The following is a 25,274-nucleotide window of genomic DNA, read 5'->3' as shown; positions in this document are numbered from 1 at the left end:
ATAGATAGATAGATAGATAGATAGATAGATAGATAGATAGATAGATAAAGTCAGTACATCTTACATCTCACCTTCATGTTCTTATTTAATGGAGAAAATTCAGATGTTATAGTTTCCATAACACATATTTTAGAAAGTGTAGCCTTCCTATTGAAGGGATTGAGTATCATGGATCTTCAGATGTTCCAAAAAAGAAAGAAATGTGAGATGCACAAATGTAGAGACATCTCCACTCCAAATATTTATATGAATTATTTGTACCTGATCTATGGTAGAGCCTTCCAAGCTTTTATTGGACTGATCAGCCACAACTGGACATACTGTACCTCGACCCCAACAGAATGACATCATTTTGGTCCTCTATGAATGTGAAAGACAACAACCAACTGAACCAATTGGGTCTTATTGGGACTCTACTGTACTACCCTAGAGAGCTGATGATCCTTCAATGAACTGGTGGCAAGCTCTATTGGAAGTTATAGTTCACAGAGTTGAAAAACTCTTGCTGAATAGAGCAAGTGCAGACATCTCTTTGACAATTATGACTAGCTGCCCTTCCAGGCTGCCAGAGAGTTTGCACAAGGAGAATTCTGTTGTTCCCTGGAAATTCTTTTCCTCTGGGTCTAACATTTCTCAAGACATCACTCACTAATCTCTTATATTCAAAATAATCACAGTAGAGAGACAAAGAAGAAAGTATAAGGTAGAAGATTGATTTGGTTCCCTCTGTTGGCATGCTGAATAGACTTCTATGGTAACAGAGACAAAGGGAATATGCATCCTAGATTTTTCCAGTTCAATTTGGAAGGCAGGAAGAAAAATTATTCATTTAAAAAGGAATATATTAAACAGTATGTTCTGAATTTTGTTTCAGAATATATGATCATCAGTCTCATGGGGAAGGGTAAGCTTTCTGCATCTGCCTCACTCAGCTTATATTTTAGGGTCCTAGGACCATAGGCCTAGTGTTAGAAGGGACCTCAGAGGCTCATCCCCACATTTCACAGAAGAGGAAATGGAGGCCAAGTGACTTTTCCAAAGCATCTATGAAGTCAAGTCTAGGTTTGAACTTTCTGGATCCTTCTTTTCATTGCTACCACCCCTTACCTAGTTGTTACTTGCCTTCATTGAGTATAAGTGGAAAATAGATTCCCAACTACCCTACTCTAACATCCAATCATTAGAATAAGCTTTCAGGATTTTGATTTTTTTTCTTTCATGTTAATGACTACAGAGGAAACAATGCATGCTAATTACTTCAATATTACAAAAGATTTACAATCCTTCAATGTGGAAATGCCTGCTACCAGTACAGATTATAGCTTCATAAGGACTTTAAAGGACAGTTATATCAGTTACATTTGGAATATAGAGGACCATTTGCAGATGAAGATCTCTAGGCTGGTCTCAATTAAGGGGACTGTCCTGGATATCATTCAACACTTACCAGCAGCTTGAATTTGCCCTAGAAAGTAAAATTTCCTCTTTGCCAATCTATATTTTGTAGAAGCAATGTGAAATGGATGAAATATGGGGAGGTTGTATGTGGAGAATTCACCCTGGCCTGTTTTATACACACACACACATGCACACACGCACACGCACACACACACACACACACACACACACACATATAATGTACTTGTGATATGTCAATGAAATTCTTTTAGTTAAGGATATAGCTGTGCATTAGCACATAAAGAAAAATACGTGACCAGGGAGCCGAGAGGATGAGAAACCTTACTATGTGGTGGTAGGTAGAAGGATATGAAGATGTTTAGTTTGGGAAAGAAAAGACAGAGGGACATGATGGTTATTTTCCAATATCTGTAGGGCTAGCTCATGGAAGAGGGATTAGACTTGTTCTGCTTGAACCAGTGGTAAAAATTAAGAACAATGGGTAGAGCTGATCCTCTTCCAAGTCACTAAACCTCACTGGGCCTCAGTTTCCTCATTTGTAAAGTGAGAGGACTGGAGTAGATGCTCTCTACATTTAAGTTGCAGAAAGACAGATATAGGCTTGCTAGAATAAAAAATGTCCTTACACTTAAAACTGGCCAAAGTGGGCTATCTCAGAACACAGATGTAACTTGTTTCAAGTGTATATAACCTAATTAAACTCGTAACACATTTGTTAAGTTCCTAGACAACAGGGTAATTTCTTTTATTTACTTTGGATACCTCACACACAAGCTCATAACAGTGCTATGCATACAGTAAGTGCTCAAAAATACAATTAGTATAAATAATAATTCTGGAAAACATCAATCCAGAGGCCCATAAGTTGCTCTCATCCATTTTAAAACAAGAGTCTGAGTTGACTTTTTAAACCATGTAACCAGCATACCTCTTCTAAAGTCCTATTTCACTGTTTCTTCATCGACTGGAGGTGAATGGAGCTCAGAGGTGTTATTTCCAAAGTATAAACTCTGGTAGATATAAAGGCTTTTATTATGGCCAAGCAAAGGGCTGTGTTTGTCCTTTCAGGACCACCTTGCTAGACTAGAGAAGTCTAGCGAGGTTTAGCACCAGCCTTGGCTACCTGGTGCTGTTATTTTATTTGTGACATAATAGGAAAAACTGCCTACTAAGAGCTTCAAGGGCCACGAACTACTTTTATGGAAGAAAACTTCAAACTGATATCATCACTTATGTTTTTAAATGTTGAAGAAATCAGTTTAACTCTTTTTCATTCAATAATTAACAATAGGTAATAGTTTGAGTCGATGTGCATAGCACTTGATTCAGTGTCTGAGGACCAAGTTTCCAAACCTAGCTTTGCTTTTTAAAATTTGTATGACTTTGAATAAATCCCTGATATTCTCTAAGTCAGAGATTCTTATCCTAGAGTTTATTAACTTGATTTACATGCATATATATATATATACATATACATACACACATATATTACGCAAAAAAATGTATGTAGACATAAGTACATGCATATAAATTATATATACACATATAGGATTATATATAGGTAGATACATACACATTTATACATATATATGTTATATATATATAAACTGTATTTTGATATAATTAATATCCTTTGTAATGTGATGCATTTTATATATTGAAAAACATCATTCCAAGGAGTCCATAGGCCTTACCAATTTGTTCAAAAGGGGCCATGACAACAAACATATTAAGAATATCTTCTCTAAGTATTCAATTTCCAAATATATAAAATGGGAGGATTGGAGTTGATGAAGATCTAGGCTGTCCAGCTCCAAATCTCATCATCCTAATTTAAAATGAGGTCTACTCACCAGCTTTGATTGTATAACATATCAGGATAATTCCCTGGTCCATTATAAAATGTTTATTTGTAGGAATAGCTCACACACACACACATACACACACACACACACACACACACACACACACTGCCTTGCTACTGTCATGGAGACCTATAGGAAGCTTTTTCCAGAATTTTCATTTGTTGCAATTGAGAAATGTACTAAGGACCCTCTTCCATACAACTCAAGTCAAATCAATAGAAACTAGGGTTAGAAATATTATATAACTGACTTAAAATCCATGACCATTTTTCTATCATACTAAGATATGTGAAATTAATTATAGCTAATTATAAAAATAAGACATGTTAACATATCACTGCCATATTAAATTAACTTAAAAACATCCTTTTTTTTTCTCCTCCATGTCCTTTTCAGTGTTCCTCACCAGCACAGCTACTGTTATTTTATATTCTAAATATTTAGGAAACATTATGTTGACCTCTTAATAGGAAGATAATACTTAAAATGGAAAAGAAACAAAGAAAAATCAGAGTCAGAGTCACCAACAATTTCCTCCAGACTAATATGTACCTTTTTAATTGTGCTCTGAATAATCATGTCTCCAACAGGCATTAAGATGCCTCCCAATACAGCCAGTACTCCACCAATGACAGCACTTGTGATGAGCCCACAGTTCCAATCACAGCCCATTTTTCCTGTTTAAAGGACCACGTAGGATTTGGCACCAGGTTCTTTTCACTCTTTGGGTCTCTCACGCTGAAAGTATAAGGGACTTGATCCTATTATTAGAAACATCATAAAGCAGAGGCTTTGTATCAGTTCAACAAGATCAAAGTACAAAAAACAAGCAATGAACACTGATGGGAAGATAACCGTGCTAGTGACAAATAAACAAACGCTTGGTTCTATTCGTTTATGCTTCTAGGATAGACTCTAAGGTTTCCCACCCTTTTCTTTTCACAAACATAATGCAAGATTATAATTGGCTCGAATGTATCTTATAAACTGTTCTGTTCTTTTTTTTCTGGGATACTTAGCTGACAAATAATAAACTTATTAAAATTATACATACATGATGTTATCAAGCTCATCTCCACCTTCCTACTTCTTCCTCACCTTGTCATACCCTTTTGAGCTCTCTGGTTTCTCTAGTTAATCATATCCACACCCTTTTAGCTTCTTTTTTGCAAGTTCAACAGATTTTTGTCTTGATGTTCCCATAAATCCACATATTACTAAAATAATAGTTCAATAATTTAATAATCCCCTTCCCTATACCTTCTTTAGGATTAGCAGCAGGAGGGAGGCTACACAGAGATTTTGAGATGACTTATTTCAGAAAAAAGCCAATTCTTCCTATCATTTGAAATCTATAAAAACAAACATATACAGAGTAAGCTGAGATAGGGTTGAAAACAAAATGCTAGAAAACAAATCATTAGTAACAACAACAACAATAATGTAGTTCATATTTATATAGTATCTTACAATTTACAAATCACTTTTTGCATGGCAACTTTGTAAGGAAGGTATCGTTCGCATTTCACAGATGAGGAAACTAAGGTTTGAAGTATGAAGCTAAGTAAATTGTCCAGGTCTCACCTCACTAGACACTCAAACCAAAGTCTGACTCCAAGTTCAGTGACCTTTCTATTATAACACGTTGCCACTTGCCAAAGGATTAATTCTAACATTAGTTATAATGACAATTACTGCTCTACATAAAATCTACCTGCAGAGACTTGAACATCTAAGTAAATACAAAACTCATGCTTTATTCAGCTCAAATCTTATTAATATGTCCTTATGACAAACACTAAAATGCAATATTTTTGAGATGGCATATAAAATAGAAAAAATATCTGACCAAACTCAAACTGAGTCAACCACTATCACTTTCAGTTTTTATTTTAAATGAAAAACAACTTCTGATTTTGTTCTCTTTATCACCTAGAGCTACAACTTAAAATTTCTATTTTATGACAAAGCAGTACCTATCTGTTCTTTGTGATGCATAATTAGAATAATGTTTACCCTTTTGAGATAATGAATAGCTATTATTATAGACAAAAACTGGAAGAAAATATCTTTCATAAGACTATACAAGCTCTGGGAGAGGTGAGAGAGAATGTATCTTATTCCTCTTTGGAGCCACTGTTATGTGCAGAATAATGTTCTAGGTGATTAATCAAGGCTTGAAGTCATTTTTTTTCAATTTATATTAGTGGATATTTTTTAGAAAGAAGATTGATAAAACAGTATGGCAATGGGTCTGCATATTATAACTTAAAGTACACTGGGCTTCAAGCATAAGACCCAAGTTCAAGTTCTAGGTTTCTCATTAATTAGTGCAAAATACTAAGTATTTTGATTCATCTTGTACATTGATTCATCTTTATATACACACATGTACATATATACAAATGTACACATATACACAGTATATGTGTTCATATGTACACTTAAAAAAAGAATAACTGCTGATGTTTTTAATCAGCAAAAGGACTATAACAAGGCCAAATTCATTTTCTGTATTATTGTTCTACTTGGAAGCAATATAAGCTAGGATTCTACAAAGTATGGGTGAAGAGAGCATTTCAAACATAATCTCATATAAAGACGTAGAAGCTGGAAATAGAATGTCATAAAGAGGGAATAAAGGTCAGTTTGACTTACATGGAGAATATGAAATATCATTAGAGAGGTCGGTGGGAACAGTATTACAGAGGGCTTTGAATGCCAGGATATGGAAGGCGGTGTTTTTGGTTGTTTGTTTGGTTTTTTGTTTATAAACTTATCCAACCAGGGCATCTGAGAGATGGTTACACTTATAAATTTTAGAACCTGAACCTAGAAAGGCTGACACTTAGACCTCTAAAATCCATGTCTAAAATGTAATGACATCATGTCTATGAAAACAAAGCACAGACCAAAGACACAATTCAAATTCTTATGTAATTCTATTTTTTTCATTCCATTTCTGACTAAAAATGAGTCAAAAAGTACCATAGATTCATTTGTTATGTAGATACATGTAGGCAGAGTCACAATACCAAATAGTTTTCTCAAATGCACGCTGGTTTTCTTCAAAGTCTCTATGCACATGCATGTAATAAATCATATTTTCAAACTTTTTGGGCAAAATGTAAACTTAGCCATAACAATAAAAATGGCGTATGGATTGTAAAATCTGAAATAATAACATCTTTGTATCTTTCATCATCTTTCTAATATAACAAAATCACTATACTTCCTAATAAGGCAAGATCTCATTAAAATTATAATTCTGTAGTATTTAAGTTACACCTTTTTCATTATGCTATTTTTTAACCTGATGTTGGTTAAAAATAGCCAAACCACAAGGCATTAGTTTCTTTGCTCCTTGGTAATAAAGTTGCTGTTGAATAAATACCCCAGAAATTATTTTTTAAAAAAAAGTGTTGGGGCAGCTAGATGGCGCAGTGGACACAGCACTGGCCCTGGAGTCAGGAGGCCCTTAGTTCAAATTCGGCCTCAAACACTTGACAGTTACTAGCTGTGTGACCCTGGGCAAGTCACTTAACCCCATTGCTTAGCCAAAAAAAAAAAACACCAAACATTTCTATGTACAAAGATCAATATCCAAGACAATATGAACTCCATCTTTTTATGGAGTAATTAAAATTGAATTAAAGATTTTTTCACACACATTCATTTGCTATCCCAAATCATAGCTAAAACTTTCTGTAGACTGTGGCAAATTAAATCTATCTTTTTTTTTATTGTATCATTTACCTTTTGAAGAGAAAAAAGCCTAAAAATTCACTTATAAAACCCTTTCTCAATTAATCATACTTAGATGTGTGCCTTTTGATATGATATTGAAGAGTTAATATAGTCACATCTTTAAGCTCTGTTTCCTTTTCTGGTAATTCTGTCATAATTTCAAGAAAAATGTCATTGTCATTCTATCTACGGGTCATAATGTCTCCCCTGGGAAGATTTCACTAAAAATTTCCAAACAAAATAATTTTAGTTATTCTGAATGTTGGTTATAAGCTCTGGAAAACATCCTCTATAAAATTTACCACTTTCCTAGTATGCATTCTTCAGAGAGGATCTGGAAGCTTCTCAGTATTTAATTAATTGTTGTTGTTTTTTTAAGTAATGGGAGGCAATACACTTTCTAGAGAAGTTAATTTGCTGAGCCAATAATTTAAGATCTCTGCTCTTGAAAGGAATCATATTCTTCAAATATTCTTAAGAAATAGTAGTATTCTTTTATAGCCCTCATTCTAGTCTGACTCTGTAATTTCTGTATTTCCCTTGAATAAAGACAGGATTGTGAGTGGTTAGATGAAAAGAAATGAAGAGAGATGGGACCAACAGAAGGCATGAGAACCACCACCAACCTGAAATTTGTTCAATGGTTTTCCTAGCCATTTGGCTTAACATTAAAGCTACAGATGTAAGCCACAGAAGTGTTCTGTTGTCGCTATTATTCCCTTTGGGAAATGTTTCAGAGTCACATAGGATTGCAGGTCTAAAGCCAGAAGAGACTTCAGAGTTTGACTTCTTCCTTTTGCAAATCAGGAAACTAAATTCCATCCAATATGCTCTGAGTTGCAGAAACAGCAAGATTTTGCAATGGATAGAATGCTGGGCCTGAAGTCAGGAAGAACTGATTAGAAATACAGCCTCAGACACATACTAGAGGTGACCTTAGGCAAGTCGCTTAACCTCTGCATGCCTCAGTTTCCTCAACTGTAAAATGGGGATAATAATAGCACTTACCTCCAAGGCTCCTTGTGAGGATAAAAATGTGATGATATTTCTAAAGCTCTTAGAACAATGCTTGTCACAAAGTAAGTTCTATATAATTACTAGCTATTGTTGCCCAAGGTGCCACAAGTAGCATAAGAAGTGGCATTTAAAGCAATCTTCTGACACCGGAGCCAGTGCTCTTTCCACTGCTACAGAATACCTCCAAAAACACCACTGCCACCACCACCATCACTTACTACTACTACTACAACTACTACCACTATGACTAGGACTGCTACTACTACTCTTATTACTACCACTACTACTATTACCACCACCACCATCATCACCTACTACTACAACAACAACGACAACTACCACCACCACCACCACCACTACCACTACTACTACTATTACTACTACCACTACTACCATTACTACTACCACCACCACCATCACTACTGCTACCACTATTAATTATAATAATATTTTAACAAGTGGTTGAAAAAAATAGTAGAGCTGTCATAAATGAGAGGAAAAAAAGACTACACTATGATTTTGTTTTTCCCCTTAAATTGACAGTGTGGGATGATTGGAGAAGGTGGAAGGAGAAATATTAAACATTGAAAAAATGTTTTAAATTTCTCAGTGGATACCACACGCCAAACAGTCAATGGCCAAACACAGACATATAAGACATATACAATTTATAAGAATCTAACAAAGGAATGCTGGGAGCTGTGCCAACTATTGGTTGGCTCTCTATATATACCTTAAGCTGCACTCTTCCTGTGACCCACAATGTCCTGGGCACAAGGTTGATGCATAGTAGCTTTGCACAAGCTAATTTAAGCAGGACAAAATATACTAATGACATCCCTCAGAAATGCCTTAACTCTCTATTTCAAAGCAATCAGCTTTACCAGTAAACCCTCTGGTTTCCCCAACCAGCTACATCTTCATCCTTTCTGTCTTCTTCACTTTAGTATGTCCTCTGCTGACCTAGGGTTGTAGTTCATCTGAAATATTAGTCTAATATTATTATATTGTTAGTATTTAATATGATATGAAGACATTAGTTGGTTGAATGAAATTCCAACTATTATGTTGCCTTTTCTAAGAGGTATTATATTCTTCAATCATAAAAACAAATATTTTTTCTGACCTTAAAGGAACATCTTTCTTTTTATATAAAAATGGATAAGTATTGCTATTACTTAGGTTGATTTATTATTTTGTGTACTTTGGTGCCCAAAGGAGTATTATTATAATTATGCTTTGCACTTCTATAGCATGCCCATCTGAGCAAATTTTACCATTATCATCTTTTTTTTTTTTACTTAAGAAGACCTGAGGCAAAGGAGAGTCCATAAGTATAAATTATGTCAGACTTGGAATTGAGTACAGGAGAAAAGTCATCTTGCCATGCCACATGCTAGCTGGCAGTTCCCCTCTCTTTCAACTGCTGAAGAACCTTATAATTTGCCATTTTATATGCAGTTTTTCTTGAAATGCAAGATGAATGCCTTGTACATTTGACATTCTTTTGATTCATGAAATAAGAGATAGACTAACTGAAGTTCTCTCAACCTCAAAAATGTTGACTTAAGGTAAAGTTTTCATTCTTCATTATCTATTTCTATTTTGAAAAAAAATGCAGAGTGACAATGGTATCTGGAATAGAACACATATTTTTAAATAGGCTTTAAAGTTTTTAATTTTAGAGGAGAAAAGAATAGATGAATAGAAAATGAGAAAGATAGAAATAGCTAAGGAATAAAAAACAAGAGGAGAAAAATAAAATGCATTGTTAAAACTCTTCTTGATTACATACCTTCAGTGACCCCAAAGGTAGATCAGATGGCTTTTTTTCCTCAATCCTAAACACTTTATGATTCTATATTCTTCTCCTTTTCCACTTAAAAACAAACAAAAAAAGTCCGTCTGATCTCTCAGGTACTTTTTGGGGAAAACACACACACACACACACACACACACACACACACTCACACAATGGCAACAGAATAATCCTTCCGGCTTTTTAATCCATAGATGCTTTTTCAGGATACAACTTTTGACTATCAAGTTGGCAATCTGGTAGATAATGAGAGGCTGACTTAGTGACAAATCCTGTTGTAGGCTGTACTCTAAGAAACCCCTCCTATATGCCAGGACATCACAGAACATGGTTTTCAAGAGAATCTGTAATTATTCTCATATGTGGATAGATGCTATGTGACTTGGGAAACCCCACCCAGAAGAGGCATGACCCAGAAATGGGTTTTCCTGGGATATGAAATGTGAAGGCTGAACAACAAAATCTGTTCCAGTCTTCTAAAAGACTCCTACCACAAATGAATGACAGATTCTGAATAATGTTTCCTGATTTAAGAGAAGATATAGGACTCAGATCTTCATCTACCCACATTCATTTTTTTGTTTCCTGCAAAAAGAACCAAAAATAAACTATGATATCCTCTGATCTACTCATTCATCTTGTCTCAGATTTCTCCCCAGTCTTGCTTGCTTCACATACTTTGACTATTTTGACACATACAACCCAATTTGAAAAGTTATATTTATTCAAATAACTGGCTATTTTGAAAATAAACAAAAAAAGTTGAGTTTAGTCAAACGTTTGGAATTCAATATGTTGAAAATAATTTACTAAAAATAGTTTGATATCAATTCCTCTTCTTCTGTTCCTTTGTATCAAACCTCTGTATGTACTTGTTTATATAGTCCATATATGTGGACTTTCCTTCTGAAAGGCAACAAAAAAATGATGTGAAAAGTGGCAAGTTAGGAATCAGGAGACCTGTATTCTAATACTAGTTCTAGTCAGAGATGAGATCATTAAAAGGGGCTCTTAACACTTAGTCTAAGAGAAAGTGATTCCAAACCTAAGCTACAGGTCAACTCTACACTATGTGGGAATGCACACTGCCCTCTACACCTTTGGTTAAAATGGAAGGTCCTTGACAAAATTCTGTTGCTGGTTCCGCCTGCTCTTTGATGAAGAGAGGTGCTACACTCTAGTACAATTGGTGCTATACTTGGTCCCCAGGGGACCTCCACTCTAGAACTACTATGCATGGGCAAGAAAGGGGCTTTACAATCATTTCTGGAATAATAGCAGGATTTGTTGCAGAACGAATCTAATAGATCATTATGGGTGTTCCATCCTGGTTAAAGAAAAATAACTGAATCCATACATCTATGTGCACATAAACTGTGAAATATTTGTAGAAAACAAAGTAAAATTCAGTGACGTGACTAATAACCCTTTCATGTACAGGTATTCTGTCAGAATATTCATATTAATCTCCCTATGTAGTATGGTGGGGGAAAGGAGAAATCTTCCCAAAAACTTGATCAGAATACAAAGGAATATTGTTATAGAAGACTCTAAGGCAGGAATTTAGAACAAATGTTGAAATCAAATTAATACATTACACATACACAATACATACACAATACAATACATACACAAATAAGGGTGTTAACCTCAGCTTTCTAGACAAATGTCATTAATGATTGTACATTTTGTCCAAACACAGCTGTGACTATACAATGGCTACCTCACTCACTACACCACCTTGTTATTCAATGCTATTGAGGGGGTAAGTGGGGGAGAAGCAGTATCATAATCAAGTGATCTAGTAAGCTAAATAAAGATTCATGAATTTTCCATGATCACTTTCATTACCCCACTGCATAGCTAACATAACCACCATTTTCAACTTTTAACTTGGAGCTTGAGATTTTTTAAAATTAAAGCCAGAATCTATAAATCTACTCTACTTGGTTAAAAATTTAGCTCCATTTATTTAATAGGGTACAAAATCATGCAAATGACTAATCAAGCTCAATTTATGTATCTGCGAAAATATCTGAAACTATCCATTCTTAAATCCAAGTTGTAACAGCTCTAGTGTAAAGATAGCAACTGGGCTGAATTATCACTGTTTCCTAAATATTTCTTCTGAAGTGGCATCACCTTTGTTCAAACTCTTTAAAAAAAAATTCTTATCGAAGGATATGAAGGAAAGTATGGGCTTCAAGAGAAACATCTATTTTTTTTTTGTTAGCTTGGTGTATGTAGTCACACAAAGAGTTAAATTTACATCAATTCTGTATAACATATTGCTACTAGGATTGTAAATCAGTAGCGCTTCTATCCACTTGTTAATGCTTAACTATGAAAAAACTTACTCAAGCACACATTGAATTAGTTATCTCATCAGAGTCCACTCCTGCTAGAGTTATACAATTCAGATAGATTAATAAACTATTGCTGATGTCAAGCATTAAATAATCACACAGTACAGGTTGATATGTTGCCATTAAAATGAGTAAACAAGTAATACATAAAACTAAGCAATAGCAGATAGATTACTTTTTCACCATAATAGATATATGTTGATGAAAATTAAAATCAAGAAAAATATATATTAAACTATAACACCTAGGATAATAGATTTAACAATGAAGGATTTTTGGGGTCATTTTATGGAGGAGGAGACTGAAGCCCAGAGAAGTGATTTGCTCAATGTCACATAAGAGGTAGTTTACAAAGACAGAGCTTGAATCCTATTCCTCTGAAGTTAAAGTATTTTTTATTAAAACATTTCCATTGCATGACTTATAGAATGTGTTTTCTAAAATGTATTACTTAGCACACGACATTAGTATCTGACATTAAGATCATATATTTGCAATGCCATTTCCATGATAAAGAATCTTAAGTCATAGGAAGGTGAAATGTGGTTGGCTTTAGACCAAAAAAAGTATTAAATTTCTTAGTATATCCTGTGAAAAGATTTGCAGTGCATTACAAAGTAGCTCCTTTTCTTCAGAAAATTAGGAGCAAATGTTGGACACTGCAAAAAATAATGTACAATGTTTCTTTCCAACTCAGAGATTTAGAAGAAAACAGTAACAGTTAAAAATTGTTCACATTTCTTTTAAAGCATTTACAGGGACGCTTTATGTCCCACTGTCTGCTGGAAGATGGGAAAATCCCTTACTTAACAGATTTATATATAGTAACCTAAGACTTACCTTTGAAAAGTTGTGAATGAAATTTCAATTGATTATTACAGCATTTGTTCATACAGTGCTCATTAGGGTCAAGTGGCAACTGTAGTTAAATCCTCACACTGAAAAAACATCCACTAAAGACTGTGAGAGAGTTTAAATATTCAAGAAGACGTCAGATCCCAGTTTGTTGCCAGTTAAAAAAAAAAAAAAAAAGATTTGTATTGCTATGGCCTGACAAAGACCTATTACCTATATCTCATAGTAAACACTAAGAACAGCATTTTTTTTTCCTTTTAGTAAAATTCCTATCCAAGTAAGTCAGGGGCCAGGCAGACAAAGGGGAACTTAGTTTCTGAGCTGTTAATAATATGTTCTGTTGTACAGTTATAAATTCAAATGCAGAAGCTTGGGGGTGTGAAACAAGCAGCTATTAACTCACTTCCTTATATTATTTTAGATTTCAAAAGCTGTGTCATGAAGATGGTGAGATACCTATTGTAGAATTTATACATTTTACATCCATTGAAGTGTATTATTATAATTTCACAAATCAAAATTTATTTAGTTAAAGCAGTTTTTTTTTAATAGCTGGAAAGACTATCAATTAGCAAGGATGAAATACAGATCCAGAAAAAAGAAAATGATCTATTGTTCCAACTGGAAGTCCTTATGTATTTATCAAGTTCTGTTTGTTTCATAGAAGCTAAAAAGCACAATTCAATCTGCAAAAATGTCCTCCAAATACTTAAGCCAAGATATCATCATCTGAGTTTTGTTATAGTCCCATGTTCAGAAAGTGCCAAATTCTATGTTGATTTATTTCTAAAATTTTGCTACCATCAAGTGATATTGGAACAAAATAATTAAAATAAATAAAGACATTTTAAGTATTATTCAATTATTATGTTGATTATTAGGTTTTCAAAGGAAAATTGCTCATTTGAATTTATATCATCCAAACACAAAGATATAGACATTGTAATGGAAGGATCTTAAATTAAAAAAACTCATAGGATTTCTCTAGAAAAAGCCTTAAGAAATAAAATAGTCATTTTCACAAAAAGGCTAGTCATATAGAAACCTTCCTAACCCCTAACCATGAATTAAGGCAACATGTAGAATTTTAGTTCATTAGACTCTGTTAAAACTAGTTATTATCACTGGATTAACCTTTAGTCTCTTCCAACTTTGGTATTTAGGTACATCGAGGTCTCCTTAATGTACTTTTAAATTCTCGTGCAAATAGAGAGAGGAATCACTGTCCTAAGAATCTAGGAAGAGAATCCAAAACCAAACAACAAACTGGGTTTTCAAAATATGTAGTCTAAGACATATTGAACATATGCAAAAGATATTTGGGGTCTAGCCAAATTCAGGGTTCTTTAGTCTTAAAAATAGAAGCATGTAGAATTTTATGATTGTTCCATTTTCTTACAGTTTATTCGTAAAAGTCTGGGAATACCACAATGTCATGGTAGTGGAAAAAGTAAAAAATTAACAAAATAAAAAAGTTCAACAGAGATATGGGTGTACAATTGTACTTTGCTTTAAATAAAGTAAATAGATGTAGGTTCAAGTCCCATTTGCTAAACATACTGGCTATGTAATCCTGAGCAAGTTGCTTAAGCTGGCAGGGGCCCAGGCAATTCATTAAGAGTATAAATGACCAAAAAAAAAAAAAGTGACAAAGTTGAGGCAGTTAAGTTTCAGAGTGGATTGAGCTGGAACTGGAGTCAGGAAGATTTGTTAGGTTGTTTAGTCATTTTCTATATGTCCAACCCTTTTTGGGGTTTTCTTGGCAAAGCTACTGGAGTAGTTTGCTATTTCTTTCCCTGGTTCATTTTACAGACGAGGAAATTGAGGAAATAGGGTGAAGTGATTTGCCCAGGGTCACATGGCCAGATTTAAACTCAGTTATTCCAGACTCCAGGCCTGGCACTCTTTCTTGGTTGTTGTCCTTCGCTCTCAAAGAGGACCAAAATGACACCACTTAAATGGTATGGGTGATGTCTTTTGATAGGTATGTAAATTAGATTGAATTGAGGCAGAGTTGCAAAAAGTCCTCTGCCTCACTCTCTCTTCCAGAGTTATCACAGTCCACTGGCAGGACAGAATCAAGATGACTGGTCATGACTCAAGATGGAGTGGATGACATTGGCATCTTCGATGTCTAGCCAATCTCTAAGCACTCCACAGTGCCTGCTTCAGCTGTCTTCGTGGCCATTGGAACAGATTGTTCTTTTCCTCCCATTCCACCAGGGGAAGTCTTCACATGCTTGGGGTAGACACCCCCCTAATTCACCAAAGGATTTGAGACCTCTCAGTTACTCATGACCTGGGTTAGCCTGTCCGCTGAAACAGTTTGCTAGGGTGTGACCACTGTGCATACTACAGCATCTTGAAGCCACAGGTGAGAGTTAGGTAGAATAGGTGGACATCAAACATGGAAAGCATCCCTGAAAAGGGCTTGACAGCCTTCATACCAAAGGTACTAGTCATTTCTGAACACATCTTATACCCTGGAACTCTATTCACTGAGCTGCTGGAGCCAGAAAAACTTGAGTTCAAATGTGACCTCAGACACTCACTAGCTGTGTGACCCCAGGCAAGTCACTTAAACCTCTATGTTCCTCAGTTTCCTCATCTGTAAAATAGAGATAATAGCAGCACCTGCCTTGTGGGATTGTGAAGACAAATGAGCTAATAGTAAAGTGCTTAGCACAGTGCCTGCAGTTGCTGTGTGAATGTTTATTCCTTTCCCAGATCTCATTTGTTCAGCGGAATTTCACATTCCAATGAAATTACAGGACCAGGCCATATCCCTTATACCAGATGAGGTTGGGGATAAGGTGGAGAGGGAGATGAATATTATTATGCAAAAACTCATTATAAGATTCTTTTAAATTATGGACTTCCCTAGAGCATTTAAATACTGTTTTTTTTTTTAAATAGGCAAAAGTAAATTAGCAAACAAAATATGCATACCAGTCTATAATTCTAAATCTGTAACAGTAAGCTACATTCTGAATTCTGCAGTTTCTCAGGTATTAATTCTGGAGGTTAAGAATTCATCAAGCATAGTTCTCTGATTCAGGGATCATCAAAAAGTATGAAGATTCATCTTTCCGGAGGCAAGAAGGGAAAGACCAATGACAGAGGGGTTTAAAGCACTGAGAGATACATCCACTCAGTTTGAGGGGAAAAATACATGAAAGTGATTTTATGCATTTTTGCTTACTCCAAATCTCTCTCATTTCCATTGATTATGTAATAATTTTTAAAAAAATCTTAATTTTAACAATCTTCACCATTGAATCATCAAGGTGGTTTTTTTTGTTTTGGGGTTTTTTTTTGTTTGTTTTGTTTTTGTTTTTGTTTTTTTGCTTCTTAGGTTATGGGAAAATCTCTTTTTGATAGTCCACATTATCCAAGTGGTTATGGTCCACATTATCCAAGGTTCATTAAACCTGTAGCATGGCATATCTTCTGTAGATTAGTACTCTACGCTTTCTTTTGAAGTTAAGTCTGCTGTAGATTATGTTTGTTGTTGTTCAGTCATTTTAGTTGTGTCTGATTCTCCATGATTCCATCTGTGATTTTATTATGTGAGAGTTAGGTAGAATAGGTGGACATCAAACATGGAAAGCATCCCTGAAAAGGGCTTGACAGCCTTCATACCAAAGGTACTAGTCATTTATATGCAGCAATAACAAAATCTGTATTGCATTCTCCTTGGAGAACCTGAGTCATTTTACTGAAGTAGTTAACAAAAAAGAGGAAGAGGAAGAAGAAGAAGGAGGAGGAGGAGGAGGAGGAGGAGGAGGAGGAGAAGGAGGAGGAGGAGGAGAGATACCATCAGGTTCTTCAAGGAAATTCATAGGAGCCTGTATCGGTGCGGTTTCCAATCAAAGTTCAAAGTGAGATAAAACTTATAAATCCAATTTAAATGATTGTCTTTGAAATGAGAATCAAAAGATTAGAACTAGTTAAATAGCTAATCCCATACATGATAGTTAACAAATACTTTCCAGAGAAAGCAATTCAGAGACTTAAGACCTGTAACCTGAAATAGGAGAATATAAACAGTTCAGTAACACAGAAAAAGTTGCATTGACTTGCCTGCTCTCTGTCTTTCTGACTGACTCTGTCTCTGTATATGTATTCAAAGGGCATGTGAGGGCATAAGAGCACTAGGCCAGGGGTCTAGTGATCTGGGTTCTTCTACTCACAATTTTACCACCATCTAGCTTGGGTAGGCTATTTCATTTCTCAATCTCTAAATTTCCTCATCTATAAAATAAGGATAATTCTCACAGTAACACTCCCATCCATTTAATATCTAGAGGTAAAAAAGGCCTTAGATCTCTTGCTCAATATCACACAGAGATCACAGAGGCAGAATGGAGTTCTGAATCCAGACCTGCCTTCCTTTCTGGTGTCTCTTCTACTATATCATTGCTGGTATTAATGTGATGATCAAGTAAGATTAAGGGATTAAAAATTCCTGCAAAAGTTAAAAGTAACAAAAGCTCTATTGGTGCAGCACCTAAGTGGCACAGTGGATAGAGTACCAGGCTTGAAGACACCTTCCTGAGTTAAATCTGGCCTCAGAAATTTACTAGTTGTGTGACCCTGGGCAAGTCACTTAACCCTGTTTGCCTCAGCTTCCTCATCTGGAAAATAAGCTAAGAGAAGGAAATGGCAAACCACTCCAGTATCTTTGCCAAGAAAACTCAAATTGGTTCATAAACAATTGAACACAACTGTAAATGACTGAAGGAAGGCTTTATCAGGAAGCATTTAACTGGTAGTTTAGGCCTGAACAGAGAGTGAACTTTTTGATAATATAAAAAAAAAAAAGAAAAAAAAAAAGAAGAAAGGGAATTATACCTTACTTGATAATGTACACATTTTTACATTTTAATAAATGAAAACAAGGAATATCAATACAGTCTGCCTTCAGGAGTGGCTTAACTCTCTGGCTCTAAGAAAAAAATGACATATTTTTGAGCTGAATTTGTATTTTTAATATTTCTTCATTCACTTTCTTAAGTATATACAATCAACAAAACAAATCAAAACCTCGTTTGAAGCATTTGCCAATTTCTGAGATGTAAATATTTAGAGATGGTTGTAGCTCACCCTTGCCCACATCCCAATGCTGCATTGTTATAAACCAAGGAGAACCAAAAAATCACAATAAAAACCCCAATAAAATAAAATGTTTACAAATTTTCTTGCTTCTGCATTTTTTGGTAACTTCAAGAAAATTTATTAAAAAAATGAAGTAAATTTACTCTTCCACCATTTGGCAATAACTCATATAGTAGCATAAAATACATTTGGACTGTGCTTTAAGCAAAACATTGTTCAAAGTGGACTTTGGGGAGAACATAACTGCCTCCATTTTATCCTGTATGTGCTATTATTTTTCTTTCCCTTTGATGCATCTTTGACGTGAATGCCTTCCCCTTAAAACCTTTACAATTATAAAACTCATAGTATCTCCATAGGTCTACACACTTATCAACTTTTCTTTTTCCTGTCTAATAAAGTATGTATCAGGGGCTTTACAAATGCTAATTAACTGACTGATAAAGAAGATAATGTTTTTCTGCAACCTGTCTGTGGCTCTTGGATTCATTTTTGTTTTACTCAGATTGCTCTCTCACAGGTTACCTCTTTTATCTAAATCATTTGACTTTGTCTAAGTTCTTATCCTCCTTGACCTTCCCCCTGTTTTCTTTTTAAATTAATTAAAATTAATTTTAAATTAATTTATTTTTAGTTTTCAACATAAGCTTTTGAGTTTTAAATTCTCTCCCCCTCCCTTCCCACCACTCTCCCCAAGACACAGCAAAATGTGATATTGGCTGTACATATACATTCCTATTAAACATATTTTCACATTAGTCATGTTGTAAAGAATTAGAACTAATAGGACAAACCACAAGAAAGAAGAAACAAAACAAAACAGAAGAAAAAAAAAAGATCTAATAGTGTGCTTTGATCTGCATTCAGATTCCATAGTTCTTTCTCTGGATGTGGATAGCATTGCATTGCTGAGAGGACCTAAGTCTATCAAAGTTAGTCATCTCACAACATGGCTGTTACTGTGTACAACATTCTCCTCATTCTGCTCACTTCATTCTGCATCAGTCCATACAAGTCCTTCCAGGTTTTTCTGAAGTCTGCTTGCTCATCATTTCTTATAGCAAAATAGTATTCTATTACATTCATATACCACAACTTGTTCAGCCATTCCCCAATTGATGGGCATCCTCTCAATTTCCAATTCTTTGTCACCACTGAAAAAGCTGCTATAAATATTTTTGTACACATGGGTCCTTTTGCCATTTTTATGATCTCTTTGTGATACAGCCCTAAAAGTGGTATTGCTGGGTTAAATGATTCTTTTATAGAATAAAGCCAAGATATAGAGTGTGTGCCTCTAAAGAGTTTAATAAACATTAAAAGGGGTAGAGTTATTGGGGTTATTAACCTTGGGTGCATTTTTTAATATATTTTAATTCTTGTTTTTCAATTTAATTAGCTTCCTTTATAATTCTGTTTTTTCTTTTATGCATTTGTTAATATTATTCTAAGAGGGCCTTTATTTACTTCACCAGATTACCAAAGGCATCCACGACATAAAAAAAGTTTTAAAACCAATGGCATTAGATCAATTTTAAAATAATTTGCCATCTTTAATCTTGTTCAACGTTGAATTGTATTTAAGGATTAAGGAAGAATATTGGATAAAATTCACTGTTCTGTGTGAATTTTCAAAATGAAAATTTGGGAGCTTGTGATTTTTTTAAATGGTAACATCAAGCTTAATCAATGTGACATAATGGTGGGGGAATTTTAGCTTGAATTTCCAGAGACCTAGATGTGTGACATTGGACAAGTCACTTAACCTTTCTGGATTTGAGTTTCTTCATTTGAGAAAAAAAAAAGGAAGGAGTTGAGCTAAATGAATAATTTCCCCTTCAGCAATCAGTTTGAGTAAAATTTAACAGTAAATTTCCTTTTTTCTACGATGCATCTGTTTATAACTTCATTTTCAAAAATTATAGAATTATAGGATGTTTAAAGAGTATAAAATTGTGGAAGAAAGGTAAGATAAAAAAATACCAGTAATTACTTCTTTTCTTCATCTTTCATTCCCTCTTTCCCACCTCCCTCAGAATTTATTGTGGAGAGGGAAGAAAGAAATGGCTGTCCCTTTAATATTTGACTTCACGGCTATTATTACAATAGACTCTTGGGTGCTCTGTTTCAGCATCCTGAAAGGATGTCACTTTAGACACATTCACACCAGTGATGCATTTGGGGCCTAAACTGACTTTTCTAATCTTGTTTCTATTGGTACTCTTCCTGTTTAATCTCTACATCCTCCTATTCCCCAATCCATGAGAATCAAAATGGCTATCTTGAAAGGTGAAAGCTTCTTTACCCTGTTACTTCCCTGGTAATTTTCATCATTACCTAGCTTAGCTCTATCCTTCATCACTTCCTATTCTTCTCACCCTGCCCCCCCCCCCACCATGACCTCCCAAACCCAAGTACATTTCTAATAATCTAGCATATTCAGTTTAGAGCTTTTCCTCTCATATTCTTTCAAACTTGTTGCAAGGCAATCTTCTTATTTTTATCTTATTGAATATTATTTTCCCAGAGCTCTGTTTCCAACCTTCTTTTCCTCAAACTTCCTATCCTGCTGCTCCCACTGTTTCTTAGTGGAAGATCTCCTGAGTCTGCTTTATCAAGAAAATAGCCACCTGAATTCCTCCTTTATTCTACTTCTCAAAATCCCTTGACATCACACCTACATCTTTGATCACTTTTTTTTTTGTTGTTGTTACATTCTCTCAGTAAAAGGCAGCCCTTCTCTTTACCAAAGCCAAGACCTCTAAGTGGGCACATGATGTCAATCTTATCCCCCACAATTATCTGTTTTCTTTCTAATACTCTATCTCTCCAGCTTTACTGACTCCCTGCAGCCTACTTTGCTTCCTTCAAAGCTCAGCTCATATGCTATCTCATTGGGGAATTTTTTTCCTGTTACCCTTGTCAGCCTTTCCAGTGAAATGGCTTTCCAGAGTGCTTGCCCTGGAATCAGGAAGATGTGACTTCAAATCTGTTCTCAGACATATTAGCTATGTGACCCTGGGCAGTCACTTAACTTTTATTTATCTCCATTTTCTCATCAGTAAAATGGGGATAATAATAGCACCTACCTTGTGACAACAAAATGAAGTGCTATTTGAAAAACTCTTAGCACAGTGGTTGGAACATAAGTAGGCACACTATAAATATTAGGGAGGATAATGAGGATGATGACGATGATGACGACGTCACAGACAAACCATTCAAATGTTGGAGTTAGAGTTAGAAGACCTGGATTTAAATCTTGTATTTGACATTAATTATACAATCTTGGGGAAGTAACTTTAAGTTCCATGGGGCCTCAGTTACTTCATCTGTAAAATGAGAATTGGTCTTGATGGTTTCTAAGTAGGATCTCTTCCAGATCTAAATCCATGAACCTGTGCTCCTTCTGGTGCCATGGACAACTCTCTAAGTTTGTTTTTTGCCTCTTTTTCTTCCTCTAGAATCTATCTCCCAGGTTATTCGTCCCTTTAGTCTCTTCCTATTAATAAATAAATAATAATTATAATGCTAACATTTAAATTGTGCCTTATATGTATTAATTAATTTTATCTTCAGAATAATTCTGGGAGGTAGGCAGTTTCATTATCACAATTTTACAGATAAGCAAATGGAAGTAGGTAGAGGTTAACACAAGGTTAACTGAAGTCTAGGCTTACATAGCTATTGAGTACAGGACAATAGATTTGAATCCAGATCTTCAACTCTAGTGCTCAATCTAGTATACTGCCTATTTGCCTATCCATTTTTCAACAGCCACAAAGATAATCTTCCTAAGAGAAGACTGTGTCACTTCCCCTTTCAAAGGTCTCAAGTACCTCCCCACTGACTCAGTGATAAATTACTAATTCCTTAGTCTGGCCTTTTAAGGCTGTCCTTAATCTAGCTCTAACTTACCTCCCCAGGCTAATTTCACATGACTCTATACAGTCTACATTCCTACTGCAGTAGACTACTAACTTTCCTAAAATAGGTATATTTTCCATCTCCTAGTTCTATGTATTTGTCTAGGTTGAGTCCCCTTCCCTAATCCCCAATACTTAGAATGAACCCCCTTCTCATCCCTTTCCTTTAAAATGTTTATTACCCTTTCTTCCACACTCTCTCTTCCACTTCTGTCTCCTCTCAACCCCCCCCCCCCCGCCTTTTAAGGGCTCAGTATCTCAACTCACCCAGGCTTAAAGTACAAAAGTTACTCACAGGCTTAGTCCCACTTTGATCAACATGGTAGTTTTGACTTGATCTGTTTCTGACTTAAGACAGTTCATCCTTTTTTAGGAAACTTGGTACACACCTGCAGTGTTCCATTAGGCATACCACATTAACGTTCAACATTTGGACAGCCCGACAATTTAGCCTACTTTAGCTCAGATCGCCAGAGTTTAAGAGACCTGCCAGCCTAAGTGTCCTAATCACAGAGATTACATGTATGAACCATCATGCCTGGCTCTTCCCTGGTTGGTTGCTGCCCTTTGTTCTTGGCGAGGACCAAAATGACATCATTATGTTAGAGTCAAGTTATAGTGTATCCAACTGTGGCTGATCAGAACAATATGAGCTCAGAATGGCCTACCACAGGTCAGGAACAAATAATCTATGTGAACATTTGGGGTAGATTCTCTAAATGTGTACATCTCACATTTCTTTTGAGCTACCTAAATTCAGCTTTGCTTATAGAGCACAGTGCTTTCTTTGGTGAGGGCACACCACGCTGAGCGGTCCTGGGCCAGTGTCTCCCATGTCACACAATCAATTCCAAAGTACTTAAGAGAGACCTTGAGAAAGTCCTGGTATTGCTTCTTCTGACCAATATGGGAGTGCTTGCCCTGTATGAGTTGTACATAAAACAGTCTTGTTGGCAATCTTCCCTGTACCCTCTAGCCAATAGCATTTCTTCCCTCCTCCAGTGTTCCTAAAACAATTTGTTGATCACCTCTCAACTTACACTTAGATGTGTATATGTTGTGTCTTCCTATATCATAGATAGAGTCAAAGCTTCTCATGGAAAAAGACTATTTCATTTTTGTCTTTGAACGCCTTGCAAAATGTTGTAGGCAAAAAGTATTTCTTGTAGTCAGGAAAACCTGAGTTCAAATACTGCCTGTAGCATATACCAGTAAGAGACTCTGAGCAAATGTCTTACCCTCTTAGTGCCTCCTGGAAACTCTAGAAGACCACAAGTTGAAGTGAAATGCAACATTGGGAGGGGGAGTTCCCCATACCAATGAAATCATTGGTCCAATTCAAAAGGAAAATAAATGCCTAGGAACCAACACAGTGCCTTGAACACAATAGATGCTAAAGAAATACAATAAAGTGCCTTTGCATCTTCCTCCTCCCCCCAAACCCCCTTTCTTAGTCTCTGAATGATTTGTCCCCTCTGAAAGGCAGAAGGAGTCCTTGGTCAGTGTTTGCATTTGGCTCCTGACTATATTGAAGCATACTTACAAACTCACCTGACATAATTGGCATGGGGCAGAGGGGAAGCAGTGGAAGAGGACAAAGAACACTGAATTTCACAATATATCCAGAGAAAAGCAAAGTTGAAGCAAGAAAATCCCCAAAGGCATGCCTGAAGGGTTTTCCATAAGGGACTTTTAGCTAGCACACACACTTTGACAGCAGGATGAGGTACATACATACATATATACACACATACATATATACAGAAAGAAGAGGCCAATTTCTATTTATAATTATTATTATATTATACACACATATGTATATATATCTGTATGTGTATATATATATATATATACATATATAATATTATAATATTTAAACTTGGTTGGCTTAGGACTCAGGGGTGGAGAATCTGCAGCCTCAAGGCCACACATGGCCCTCTAGCTCCTCAAGTGCAGCTCTTTTTCAGTCACTTGAGGAGCTAGAGGGCCATGTGTGGCCTCAAAGCCTCAGGTTCTCCACCCCTGGTAGGTGAATCTAACATATAGAGTTTCTTTCTAACTTTAAATCCTACCATCTCAAGTGAAAATTTGAAACTAGATCCTTATATTCAGCTTCTTATATCTTCTAAACATCTCCTTTTCTCATGTTGATTTCTTTCTTTTTTTTTTTTTTTTGGACTAGGCAATAGGGATTAAGTGACTTGCCTAAGGTCACACAGCTAGTAAGTGTCAAATGTCTGAGGCCAGATTTGAACTCAGTTCCTCCTGACTCCAAGGCTGGAGCTCTATCCACTGCGTCATCTAGCTGCCCCATGTTGATTTCTACATTGTCATAGTAGTTCTATTATTTAATTTGTTGGAGACACTTAAATGATGTGTTTTTTTTTTCCCATTGGGAAATTTGGGTACTAGCTTAGTCATCCAGTACATGGATTTAGATCACACATCCCATCCATTCAATGTTATTCTGGGAAACTCTCATCTCTGTCTTCCCATGAGTCTTCCATAGGCGTTAGACACATTATGACAAGGGGCCTACTAAAACTTTTTGACATTGTATGGAGCAATTTGGGCTGGCTCTCAGGGGTGGACAGGGGAGGAGGAGAGTTCTCTTTACTCTCATCATGTGACCTGCCTTCTTCTTTTTCTAGTCTTATAGCAGTGTAATATAAGGTGGAGAGCACTGATTTAAGAGTAAGATTACTTCCATTTAAATTCTGCCCCTAACAGACTTGTACACTTGGATAGATCACATCACCAATCTTGACCTCAATTTCCTTAATTGTAGACTTCAAGTTCTGGATGACTAGAAAGTCTCTTTATTCCCTCATAGCCCTAGATCTATAATCTACCTAACAATATTCTTTGTTTTAGGAAGAAAAAAAAACTTTTCCCCCTCTCATTGGAGTTAGTATGTTACCTTGGTACTGAAGTCAGACAATGACATTAGAGAGTCATAACTTCTATTTGAAATTCAAATTACTCTACTTTTTCATTTAGCTATATGACTAGAGCTGAGAATTATTTCAACCAAATCCTTCATTTTACAGATGAGGAACTTGAAGCCCAGAGGAGTGAAAGGTTTTGCCCACAGAAATTTTCCTGGTTTGGAAAATTTTCTAGTGTAAAATATAAGCTTTGT

At 35.6% G+C, this 25,274-nt stretch overlaps 1 protein-coding gene across 4 annotated transcripts in view; it reads right to left on the bottom strand.

The window, feature by feature from the left end:
• Positions 1–13,158, bottom strand: part of CD36 (CD36 molecule) — a 51,680-nt gene extending 38,522 nt beyond the window's left edge. For 2 of the 4 annotated variants that reach the window (XM_027838894.1, XM_027838897.1), the window contains exons 1-3: positions 13,074–13,158; positions 9,844–9,927; positions 3,837–4,045 (exon numbers count right to left, since the gene is read on the bottom strand). In XM_027838894.1, coding sequence (XP_027694695.1) covers positions 3,837–3,956 — 120 coding nt within the window. In that variant the 5' untranslated portion in view covers positions 3,957–4,045; positions 9,844–9,927; positions 13,074–13,158. Of the gene's footprint in view, positions 1–3,836; positions 4,046–9,843; positions 9,928–10,019; positions 10,092–13,073 lie in introns of those variants that run through there. The other 2 variants (XM_027838895.1, XM_027838896.1) reach the window with 2 other exon arrangements.
• Positions 13,159–25,274: the final 12,116 nt, after the last annotated feature.

The sequence above is a fragment of the Vombatus ursinus genome, unplaced genomic scaffold (assembly GCF_900497805.2).
Source record: "Vombatus ursinus unplaced genomic scaffold, bare-nosed wombat genome assembly UNPS02014830.1, whole genome shotgun sequence".
Taxonomy (NCBI): Eukaryota; Metazoa; Chordata; class Mammalia; order Diprotodontia; family Vombatidae; genus Vombatus; species Vombatus ursinus.
Note: the sequence above shows the minus strand (reverse complement) of the source record. Positions and strands in the feature narration are given on the sequence as shown.